The sequence below is a fragment of the Podarcis tiliguerta genome, assembly GCF_965153285.1.
Source record: "Podarcis tiliguerta genome assembly, chromosome: 3".
Classification (NCBI taxonomy): domain Eukaryota; kingdom Metazoa; phylum Chordata; class Lepidosauria; order Squamata; family Lacertidae; genus Podarcis; species Podarcis tiliguerta.
This window is the reverse complement of record NC_139536.1, coordinates 97,423,600-97,436,067: the sequence shown is the minus strand read 5'-3', so window position 1 is coordinate 97,436,067 and position 12,468 is coordinate 97,423,600. Positions and strand designations below refer to the sequence as shown.

The window sequence follows — 12,468 nt, the reverse complement described above, 5'->3', positions numbered from 1 at the left end:
ATGCAAGGCTTCGTTTTGAAATAAATCACATCACCAAGCTATGACTCTGTACATAGGAAGCCCTTTGATTTTCAGTGGGGCTCTTCCTGGGCACTCTTCTCACATTACCTTAGTAACCCTGCTCTTTTCCACACCACCTTCAAGGTCAGAAGCTTCTGAAGAAGTCCACAGTATCATTCATCCCATGCCATCGCTGCCCAGCTTCCTAGAACTGGGTGACTTTAGCATTAGGGGAAGACACTGTCTGCATGAAAAGTATGCGCTCTGCTTCTGTGCTAAGGCCCCTTCTGAAAATCAAGTGATTCCATGTATCTCCTGCACAGTATCCCTCTGGGATTTGCGGACTTTAAAAAACCCAACACCGAGACAAGACCAATGATTACCCGAAAGGCTAGATTACAAATTAGTGACTGTGCATTGCCCTTTGCCAAGAATATATAATCTGCCAAGGCCCTTCTGACTGAAGACTTGACGAAAACAAGTTGGAGATGGCTGGTGGTGAGAAGATATCATTTGTTTTCTGATAAAGTGAAGACATGGAAAAATTTCCAGGTCCCATGCACACCGCATATTTGGGCTTTCCCAAAAGAATCTTGGGAACTGTGGTTTGTAAAGGGTAATGGGAATTGTAGCTCTGTGAGGCGCAGACGACAGTTCTCATGTTTTCTTAGGGGAAACCATGTGCTATAAATATAAGGGGCGGATGTGACTTCTCTCTCATAGCAGGCCCTACCACATAAAGTTGTTGCAAAGAGAAAAAAAAGGAGTGGAACCATGTTCTCTGGGCTCTTTTGAGATAGGAATATAAAGATATAATTAACACACCTGTTCTTTTTTACAGCACTTCGTAAGCAATTTTAGAACACCACATGAAATGGCCAAATATCCTATTTTTCCCTCAGAAAAATCTCTAGATTAGTTTTATTGTTTTCTAACTCCCACAGCATGATCAAGATGCTATGAAGAAAAGAAGACCATTGAAAGAGGATGATGGCATACTATTAATGTTTCACAGAAGGTTCAACCAATAAAAAATTGGGAGTCCACATAGTTTGAACTACACAGGGGAATAATCTGGAAAAAAATGATGAACTCCTCATTAACTTTATAATACCCTAGAATGTTGGACTAACAACATTACAGAATGGTAAACTAACAAGTTGCACATATAAAAAAACCCACACAATTATGATAATGCATACTATTGTACAAAAATCCTGCCTCCTAGACAGAAGAAGGCTTCTAAAAAGTCCACTCCGGTTAATCAATTGTGAACACTTTCAGAATAATAAATTTTCACCACCATGTTGTGTTTTTTAAAATAATGTTGCTGGCTAATTGCAATTAAAAAAGAAAAAAGAAATGTGACTGCTATTAAGTCTCATAGTAATTTTAATAGGGGTGTTATTTTTTATAAGATATGCCCCTAAAGAAGGGCTGTGCTTTTTGTATTTCAATAAACCTTTTTACATTTTTAACGTTCTGCTTTGCATTAGAAAACAGAGGCCAGTAGTTAAATGCTGTGGGCACATTAATTGTGCTTTTTTGGCGACAAAAGTAAGAAACGAAACCTTAAGTGACCTTAACTCACCTATGTAGTTCTACCTTCCCTTACTATTATTTGTTTATCCAAGTCTCATGTATTTAATATGTCTGCTCTGGTTTTATACAACCTGTAAATTGTGGGGTGGGGGTGGGAAGCCTCTAATTGAACCAAGCATATTACTGTGACATGCTGTTCCTGTACAACTCATACTAACCTATAGCAAATTCATAGATTTTTCTAAGACTACATGTACGTTCTTCCACATTATGCAAAATTGTTCCGGTATGTGGTTTCTCAGGACTGAATTTGAGACATGCACCATGAAATTAGTCTGGGACAATAAGGTTACTGAGTGATTAGTACATGGGTATTGTAGTTTTGTAAGGGACCCGGGTGGCGCTGTGGGTAAAAGCCTCAGCGCCTAGGACTTGCCGATCGAAAGGTTGGCGGTTCGAATCCCCATGGCGGGCTGCGCTCCTGTCGCTCGGACCCAGCGCCTGCCAACCTAGCAGTTCGAAAGCACCCCCGGGTGCAAGTAGATAAATAGGGACCGCTTACTAGCGGGAAGGTAAAAGGCGTTCTGTGTGCTGCGCTGGCTCGCCAGATGCAGCTTGTCACGCTGGCCACGTGACCCGGAAGTGTCTGCGGACAGCGCTGGCTCCCGGCCTCTTAAGTGAGATGGGCGCACAACCCTAGAGTCTGTCAAGACTGGCCTGTATGGGCAGGGGTACCTTTACCTTTACCTTATTGTAGTTTTGACCTTTCTGGAATATACTTTGTCAAAGCTATACTTTTCTGGACCCATCTGGTGATATTAAAACTCAGTAAACCTGGGATAAGATTGCAGGTGGCAGTGAACCCAGCTACTCCACTTCATAATTTTGTTCCAGGTTTGTCTGTTTATTTGTTTACTTAGCCTCTCAGATCCTTCTTTTTGGTGTTGGTCACTCCAGAGCTGATTCCATGAAAACACCAAAAAGTACTTCTCATGAACAAGCCTTCACTGGAATACAGCTTCAGAGTGACAGCGTGGTACAGCAGTTAGACTGCAATGCCGGATAAGGATTGAGGAAACCCTCAGCAGTGAAGCTCACCAGGTGACCTGTCACCATCTCTCAGCCTGACTTGCCTACAGGGTTTTGTGAGGATAAAAAGGGGGAGAGGCACCAAAAGCCACATACAGCAAATAAACTTTGCCTAGGAACCAAAGAACTACTCGAAGTTTCTGCATGCCCAAGGGAGCTTGTGTTCCCACCCCCCAAAACTGCATCCTTGTGTGGCACAGTGGAAGCTTTTAAAACTCACAAGACTTTCAAGAGCAGTTGATATAGGCTCAGAATCCAGGGATGAAGGGAGCAAATGACTTTTGGCAGCATTTTCTCCTCTCCACTGCCATGTCCCACCCCTCAGCGGGGCTAATACTTGCACTTCTCACCTCTACTGTAATGATTAGGGTGCTGCAGTAGGACCAAGGAGATCAGGGTTCAAATGCAAGCTCTGTTGCAACTTTGGACTGCTCATTGTGAAAGTCTGGAAGCTAACACGGTAGCTGGAGGTAGAGGGAGAAGGCTATGGAATGGGACAAAAAGGATTTCCAGGAAAGGAAACCGTCTCTGCCTATGATCCATCCCGTTGTCATTTACCCTAGACCATGGGTAGGCAAACTAAGGCCCGGGGGCTGGATCCGGCCTAATCGCTTTCTAAATGTGGCCTGTGGATGGTCAGGGAATCAGAGTGTTTTTACATGAGTAGAATATGTCCTTTTATTTAAACTGCATCTCTGGGTTATTTGTGGGGCATAGGAATTCGTTCTTTCCCCCCCAAAAATATAGTCCGGCCCCCCACAAGGTCTGAGGGACAGTGGACCGGCCCCCTGCTGAAAAAGTTTGCTGACCCCTGCCCTAGACCTTACATTCACACAATTCTCTTCTGCTGTTAAACCACAGAAGGGACATGTTAGAGTGCATCAAGGAGGCAGAATCAAGCCCCAACTTTTTAAAGGCTGACCTCCAAGACAACCTGGAACCAAATACCCTCAGGCTTGGGTACCTAAAGCAGTTCCTTCAATACTTGTTCTCAGGCTGGGATCTGAGGAAACGGGCAACTAGTTTCACACGAGGGAGTGGGCTTTCAAACAGCAGCTTTCCCCCTCAAGCCGTTGGGCATCATGAAGGAGTGTATGAGGATCTGCTGTTTAAAGAAAAGTCAAGAATTCCAATGCACATTCCCAGGACCTTCTAAATTCCAGCCTAATTATCTCCAAGTAACTCAGTATTTTCAGGCTTAAATTTTTATGACTGTTCCAGTGAGATGCCTCCCACCAGCCGTCTGCATCATGTACTTCAGCATTCACTTTTCTGTAAATGGTGGCACTTAGTTGGCAAAAATGGAGAGTTGCGCATACAACAATCATTGCTGCCAAGAACACAAAATGCATATATATGGAAAACTTAGTCCTCATAAATGCGAGGTCCTCATCAATGTGGAATTATAAATCACATGGATGAGCAACTAAAATGTCTCAAGAAAAGCACAACCCATTTGTTAGTCTGGTGCCTGACTTGTTCTTTGAAACAGACGTAAATAAGAAGGTTCAAGGAGAGTCTTCATTTCAGACAGGAACTGGCAAATCCATTCTTATTTTAAAAATGATTAATAATGTACTTCCATCTGGTGTTCAAGGAATGGTATGTGCTCAATCTAAACTTTATGTTTCCTTTTATTTCCTTGCAACTGTAAGCAGTCCAGTCCTCATTCCCCTGAAAGTGTCGAGATAATGTCTTTTGAGAGAAGGTGAGTGGCATATAATTCTCTAAAGACATCATCTCAACACTTTCAGGGGAATGGGGACTGCACTGCTTACAGTTGCAAGGAAATAAAAGGAAACATGCAGTTTAGACTGAGTACATAGTTTTGATTGAACAACCATAAAGTACGCAAGTCCACACCATCTATTTCCCTCAGGTTAGGCAAGGCCCAGAAAAATAGCTGGCGAATCTTTTGAATTGGGGATGAACTCCCTCAGTCACTGTCGCCTCTCCCAGTTCACCTAGAAGTAACAAAGTACAACAGACTCATCCTTCTTGAGTCTACAAGGCAACTTCCACAGGCCAATAAATTACCATTAAGCAAAACTGGGGTGGTGAACAATTGGTAAGCTTTGTACAAACAGTAAATGACATCTTCAGATGGAAAGTTGTAACTAGCTGTCTATGTTAAGCCCAGATATCAGCTACGATATCTGGGTTTCAGAGAAGAAAAAGTGATTATATATGATCTTCTGGAATCCAGGGAAATGAATTTAGCACTAAAAAGGACTTATTAGGATGGGCTGCGTGCTTAACAGTAAGTCCCAAGAACCAATTTAATCAAAATAAAAGCCATACAATTCAGAGATTTATAGCAAAAAAACTTCTACTGTACATCATTGCTGCATACCCTGGCATTAGAATAAGACGATACATAAAGAACAGTTTCCTATTTAGAGGAGCTCAAAGGAGATAATGGCAACATGGGAAGGAAGAGAGAAGAAAAGGTCATGGCCCACAAATATTGTCAGGAGATACAATTAAGCATAATATTTCCCATTAGGAATGAGACTTTATTGAATAACTAGCTTGAGCTGGGAATTGAATGGTGAGAGATGAGAGTGCTTCTAGCTGCTGAGAACTTGGCTGGGGGCAGGAGAGACCTTAAAACATCTCTCAGAAATCATAAAATGGTGTTTGTGTGGGGATCAGTTTTCAGAGACTTTCAGGTCTAAGCAAAGTCACTGTACTTCCTAATCCATAATACAAAAAAGGATTTTTATTCCTTTTTAATAAAAAGCTTAATTAAAGCCTTGGACTATGGGGTTGGCCGGAGAGCCTTTCGAAACAGTTGTTATTTTGGCATCCCTAGAAGGAAGACGTCGTTTCTCACCCTTGCTTTTTATGTTTTGTTTGTCTAAAAGTTGAGCAACAATGTGCAAACAGCATTGTTACAGCATACCAGACTTCTTGTCTAATCCCTAACAATGAAAGTGTAAGATGCTCTTAAGCATTTGAACTCTTGGTTCAGGAAGGTGACTAAACTCCTAAGCCTTTGTCTAAGCTGCTCTGATATCTAAATAAAATTCCCACTGTTGCTAACACCCGCACAGGGCCACCAGAGGTGACAATGGGTGGAAGCAGCCGTGTATCAAAAGTCAGTTAAACTTCTCAAACTGTGTGAGCAATGCACTCTTCCCAGCGACACACAGGTGAATATATACATGTACATTTGCATCTCTATCCCCACATTGAGCACCAGCACCTGACCAAACCCTTCTTTACCAGCTGCTGCCTCGTGTATTAACTGTAAAATAGCCTAAGCTTCTGAAACACAGGTTACTTATTGTTTCATTAAATGGATGATGCTTGTCTTGCATCCATAATCTGTGCACGCACACGAGATTAAAGATGTCTCCCCTTCCGTTGAGATATTGAATTTCTGGAGACCAAAGAATTCTGGAAAGCTCTAGTTCAGGCTGATGCATAAGCACATAAAAAAAAAAATCAAAGAGAAAGGCACCCCAATGAATTGAAAGTCCAACATTTTCTCAATAAGGGGAGGTTGTGACAAAATAGTGACAGTGGTGTTTACCAGGCAGAGATATGGGAGCATAGAGACAGTTGGGAAATGTAACAAATTTCTCCCTTTCTCACTCGACGCCAGCTTGTTGCTTACAACTCTGGGTGGGTAGTGACTAGTTTTCACTGGATGGTTATTGTGAAGGTGGAGCGGATCAGAATACCTGGCTAGTTAACTGCTGACAAGTCCCAGGGTCATATGAAATGCTCCTTTCATATCCCCCCTGTCTCTACATTGACTACAGGCAGTTACTATTAGCAGGGACAGTCGAATATATTTTGCTGCTTGAGGCAAAGACAAAATGGTGGCCCACTTTCTACATATGGGACTCAACTGGACTGGTAGCTGCATATTACCTCATCCCTGGTAACAAGACAGCATCCACCTGAAACAACAGGCTGTCTGTGGGTGTGCAAGGGGGCCTTGGGAACAGTGCGGGCCTGCAGTTGTCTTGCACCCACCAGCACTGGCTGCCTGAGTGGACTGGCTCCCCATTCCTAATGGCAGAGCTGGCTCAAGCATCTCCAGATGCTGATCTCTGGTTTGTAAGAGGCTTCCCCATTTTGTTTTGCTTGTTAAACTCTTTCGCCCCCCACTCCCACGAAACGGAGGGGAAACATCTGTAATTTAAGAAATGCTTAGCAATCTCTCCAGAATCATGTTTATAAATAAACAAAACAGCGCATGAACATAAAACGTCCTTCTTCTTCCGACATGCAGCTCGAAAGCTACATTCAGGATAACATGAAAAAAGAAATGGTGGAGATCCAGCAGAATGCAGTGCAGAACCAGACGGCGGTCATGATTGAAATCGGCACAAATCTGCTCAATCAAACCGCTGAACAGACCCGCAAATTAACAGATGTTGAAGCACATGTAAGTACCAGTCATTCAAGCTAAAGCTAACTCTGAACTCAAAGGACTCGTGTGCCCTATATTGTATGCTTTAAGTCAGGCTGGGCAATATTTGGTTTCCAACATTGTGATGCTGAACTAAGGATAGAACTATGTAGAGACATTGGCTGGCTTCACGTTTTTTTCTAACATTATGATTTTTGAAAGGCAAACAAACTTCATGATTCACGATATATTGCCAGGTCAAAAATTATGAAACCGATATCACGATATGGATTTCAAACGATATTATCGCCCAGCCCTACTAATCAGTCAATTAAAACTTACACTAGTAGACTGCACAGTATAAATCATAGCTCCAACGCTTGACAGCACCACAAAAAACCTGATCTTAGTCACAAATCTTTGTGGATCTTTGTGTTTTTCACATAATAACAAAACAACCAACCAATCATAGAACACATTTCAGGACACAGGGGAGACCTACGAATTGTTGAGGGGATCTCTTATATAAATTATGAGGATCCATAAGGATCTATGGTTCTGTGAGGGGAAACTGGTCTCCTTGCAGCTCCCAGCACCTAGAATTCTTTGAGGAAAGCTATGACTGTTTAACATGGTATGATACTGCTTTAAAAGTATACTGCAGATGGAGGCTTGCTGTTTACATAGCACTCTAATTTGCAAAGTGTTTCAAGAAGGTTACTGTTATTCCTATTCACCAGCACAGTGGTCAAACTAATGTTTGAAACTGAGAAGTTCTGATCCGAACTAGCATCAAAATTCAGAGCTGAGTCCAATTTGCAGCACTCAGGTTGCAAAAACTTGGAGTGACCTAAGTTATGCACCCCTTATGCAAGGCATAGTCTGCAATGGAACTTGGATAAGCCTGAGCATTTCAATGGTTATAATTTAGTTGCAGGATAAATCAAAAGATTGAACTGAGTGGGAGAAAGGTTAGGGAGTAACAGGAAGCTACAAAGAAAAATAAATTGTCACATTTTTTTCAAGTTGTTGTTCAAGTCCCAAATCAATTGTGGGGAACAGAGACATTCCCATACTCAGATTGGAACAACAACAAAAATTGCTCTTCATTTTAGATTTCAAGTCAGATCTCATCCAAAAATATGGTTATTATGGAGTAACCGCAAACTATTATATTCACAGAAAAAACAATATAGATGTTTTGAAATAATAAATTCATTTCAGAACTCCTTACATTCTTAGAATAAGCTAAGTAAGCTTTTCGAGTGGAGCTTGTGTATAGTTACAGTTATTTTCCAGACTTTTAAACTAAAGTGAAGGGTGGTTGGGGAGGAAAACCTAGTGTTAGCACATAGCGATTGGTTAGTATAAAAACCAAAAGCATTCTATACAGGACCGAAAACAAGGTGACAAAATTCTGGAATGCACCATTTCATATTGACGGCGTGGGGTTATATTTTCAAAAGCTCTTCCAACGTAGTAGTTCACCATATGTGGTAAACTAAGTACACCAGGGAAAGGGTTCTACTACACGATGTCTCTCAGATCACTACCATATTTGCACTGTAATGTTGCTTCCTATAAAGACAGAAACACTTAAATCTCTACTTCAGAACAATACTAAATCCCCGCTTTATTCCATTTTTCATGTCCAAAGTGGTCCAAGGTCAAAAGTGTGAGTAGCAGAGTCAATGAAACATTTGTTTGATTGCTTCCGAAAAGTCATGTGAATCAGTTTCAAACCATGTGTAATGTCATACTACTGCAAACGTATATGTCTGAAGAATGCTTTTATAGTCAGCATTAGCTTAGAAGCTGAATATTTGTGCTGGTGACTGGGTTTGTACTGGGTTTAATTAACAATGTAAGGGGATTAAATAAAGAACTACTCTTTCAAAGATGCTAGTTCTGGCCACAGTGATCCACGCTCTGGTTATCTCCCAAATGGGTTACTACAATGTGTTATTTGTGGAGCTGCTCTTGAAGACAGTTCTCAGAAGCTTCAGGAGCCTCAGTTAGCATAGACTGCCGGAATATTGACCAGTGCGGCCTAATTTACCCATATCACAGCAGTTTTAACAGAACTGGCTGTCAGTTTATTTCGGGGCCCAACTGAAGGAGTGGGTTCCTACTTTAAAATTCAAAATGGTATGGGGCCCAAATTTCAGGAGCGTCTGTGTGTGTTTCATTTCAACCTGTTGCTGCTCTTTAAGATAGTCTACAGAAGCCCTTCCTATGTTCCTCTTTCACCAGAGGGACAAATATTATTACTAAGGAAGAGGGTTTCTTGGCAGTGTATCCTCAGTGATGGAATGTCCTTGCAAGAAGATCACTGGCACCAACATGGCTTTAATTTAGGTACCAGGCAAAACCATTTTGATTTTCTGAGACATTTTAATAGACTTTAGTGAATTAATTGTGCAAGTTTTGGTACATTTTGAAGTTTCATCTTCTCTTTTCTTAATATTGTGTGTTGTCTGTTACCTCAGAACTTGATATGATAAAGGGCATTGTGTGTGTATGTGTGTGTGTGTGTGTGTGTGTGTGTGTGTAATATCTTCTAATTAATGAATGAATTCCTCTGCAACATTTTGGAAATACCCTTAAGTGTGAAAACATGTCCTCAATGACCATTCAACATGAAGGATGTGAGTAATAAATTCCTCCTGCCAACTGAAGCCAAATTCTGATGAATTAAAAGAGTTATTTTAAAACACAATGAGGAGCATGCAGCAGAATGGAATGCTAAGCAACAGTCCATGTGACAATTTTGCTGCCTCATTCTTAAAAACAGATGTTGTTCTTGAGACTTCAAGAATAAGCAGCGGATATCATACTGACCTGGAACCATGGAAGGATTAATAAAAAAAGAAAAACAAACCCTATCTGCAGGTACACCCACAGTGACACAGAAGTGACTCCAGTCAGTGTGGCAACTTAGAAAATCACCACCACATCCACAAAATGGCTGTCACATCCAGGAGGCTACAACTGTGGATGCCTTTGGTCATTCATGAAACTGGGAACAGCTCAGGTAACGACACACAAGACTGATACGGCCCACATATATTGCAACTTGTCTTCTGCAAACATAGACATAAGTAAATGTCACTTACATTTTATCAAACCTTCAAGAGGTTTTAGCTTTCCTTTCATTCAGGTAAATAGTGATGATAGTCTAGGTATTTTAGGACGGGATTAATTTGAAAATTATTCTGAATTATCTCAAATATGATCCAAAATTGCATTTCTCAAAATGTAGGTACTGAATCAGACAACAAGGCTTGAGCTTCAGCTTCAGGCGCATTCCATTTCAACTATCAAACTAGAAAGGCAGATTTCAGATCAGACCAGCGAGATAGGAAAACTGCAAGAAAAAAACAGGTAATAACTCTTCCTATCTGGTAATGTATTATTGTTCTCAAATGTGCTTTATTCCCAGCGGGAAATCTATAATGAGATGACGAATTGAAATGACCTCAGGATATTTCAAATGAGCATCAAGTCTTTTGTAACAATGAACAGAAATGGAGATGACTTTTTTAACACCAGGAAATATTATTTGTATGCATGGAATTTGAAATGTGCCAGAAGTTATGGGGCCACATTCTTCAGTCCCAAGACCATGTGTGCAATATATAGAATTCAACTGACATGCAGATAGGTCCTGTTGAAGAAATGAAAATAACCATCATTTAAAATCTAAGTTCTCTCCTGCTTGCAAAATAACCATCATTTAAAATCGCCCTGGCCTTGGCTGGGGAGGGCGGGGTATAAATTATTATTATTATTATTATTATTATTATTATTATTATTATTATTATCATCATCATTATCATCATCATCATCATCATTATTATTTCCCACTCAGAAGGCAGCATTATTTATTTATTTATTTATTTAGCAAAAGGTGCCAAGTTGTGTCTCACCCACTTGATCATACCAAGGAATATAATGAGAATGAGTTCCTGCCTATCAGATGACAAAACAATCCATCTCTTGTCTGTGTGTCTTTCGCTAGAGCCATATTCTAAACCTACCTGGTGTGACAAGATGGTGGATTTGAAATATCCTTTATTTACCATTTACCCCACCAAAAGGGGGGAAACTCGCCCTTCATTCCTAATGAGAAAGCTTATTTGACTGCCAGGCAAAATCTCGCTGTCCAGCTGTGCTGGATGCCGCAAAAATGTTACTGTGATTTTCAAACCACCAAAGAGATAAGTATTTGATTCCACTCTTGGCTTCCTTTTGTATTAATTGAGAGCCAGACATGATCCCTGCTTGCATCCATTCTCAGCATACAACATCAAAGGACTTGGAGGCTCTTTTTGTTTACCCAGAACATTTTGAATGACAGCTGGCCAACAGAACTGTTAACATTTCTTGCTGAGCTGGGATCACATTAGGCTAGCTGGAGAAAAGAGGGGGAACTGTGAACTTTGCTTACTGCATAAGCCTCATGCGTGATCTGCAGTTGGCTAGTCTCACATGGAAGAGAAATCAACCTTACTGTTCTCCAAACTGGATTGTCATCTGCTACCGACACAATTTTTCAATGGTAAATGCATAATCAGCCCATCTGTTCGGCTTAACAGTCCTCACAGGGAGAAGCTGATGTGTCAACAGCTATATTACAGAGAAAGGGGAATTGTTTTCTGAAATGAAGATGAAATATGTTTCGAATCATAGGGTTGCCATCCTGTGCTTCTAACAGTACAATGTGGGGTTGAATGTAAAATGAGCCAAGCTGTATGATTCAGCTGAAGTCCTATGCTGAAAGGACTTTTCATTTCTGGTAAACATGAGTGCTGAAGGGAATGGGCATGTTTTCATATTTGTCTTCACTCCCTTGCTATATTTGTGCATGCTCCTGCAAGGTTTGTTTTATGCAAACAAGATACTTTACTCAAGGGGAGCAAAGAAAACATGGGTTCACTATTACAATGTGATTTATTGCGGCAAGTGCAGGGATAGCACTTGAACACACTTGCCCTTCGCTACATGCAGAAAAAGCAGCAAATATTGCTAGAACAAGTATGCTATGGGACCTGAGTTGTGAAAGATTTTCTCAGCATACATAGGAGAAGTGTAAAATGAAATCTGGTCTGCTGATCCAACACAGCTTCTAATGTACGCGATCGATGCTGAACAGCAGTTATTTGAATATGGTGTCTTCAGGGCAGGTCATATACAGAAGGACTGCTTGATTTATGCATATACAGCAAAACCAAACATGGCATTGATTGCGGAATTCAGCATCGTGAGAATCTCAAATTTCATTCCCCCTGCCCAGTTCTAAAACCGTGTAGCGTCAACGTTCTGAAGATGCATTTGAAAGCAAGTTTGCAACGGCTGCTGGAATCTCAGCTGCCAGAGGGGCAGTTGAATCAGATTTGCTAGGCATTGGCCTGCACAGATCCCGATTCTCTTTTACAGTATGCTGTCAGAATCGGAGTAAATAATGCGAA

General features: G+C 41.0%; 2 protein-coding genes across 2 annotated transcripts in view; one reads left to right on the top strand and one right to left on the bottom strand.

The window, feature by feature from the left end:
• MCPH1 (microcephalin 1) overlaps window positions 1–12,468 on the bottom strand; it is a 108,462-nt gene that overhangs the window by 51,000 nt on the left and 44,994 nt on the right. The window lies entirely within an intron of this gene.
• The window catches only part of ANGPT2 (angiopoietin 2), a 46,231-nt gene that overhangs the window by 17,137 nt on the left and 16,626 nt on the right, over window positions 1–12,468 (top strand). The window contains exons 2-3 of the mRNA XM_083431695.1: window positions 6,878–7,033; window positions 10,260–10,381. Of these exons, the coding sequence (XP_083287821.1) occupies window positions 6,878–7,033; window positions 10,260–10,381 (278 nt within the window). The remainder of the gene's footprint in view (window positions 1–6,877; window positions 7,034–10,259; window positions 10,382–12,468) is intronic.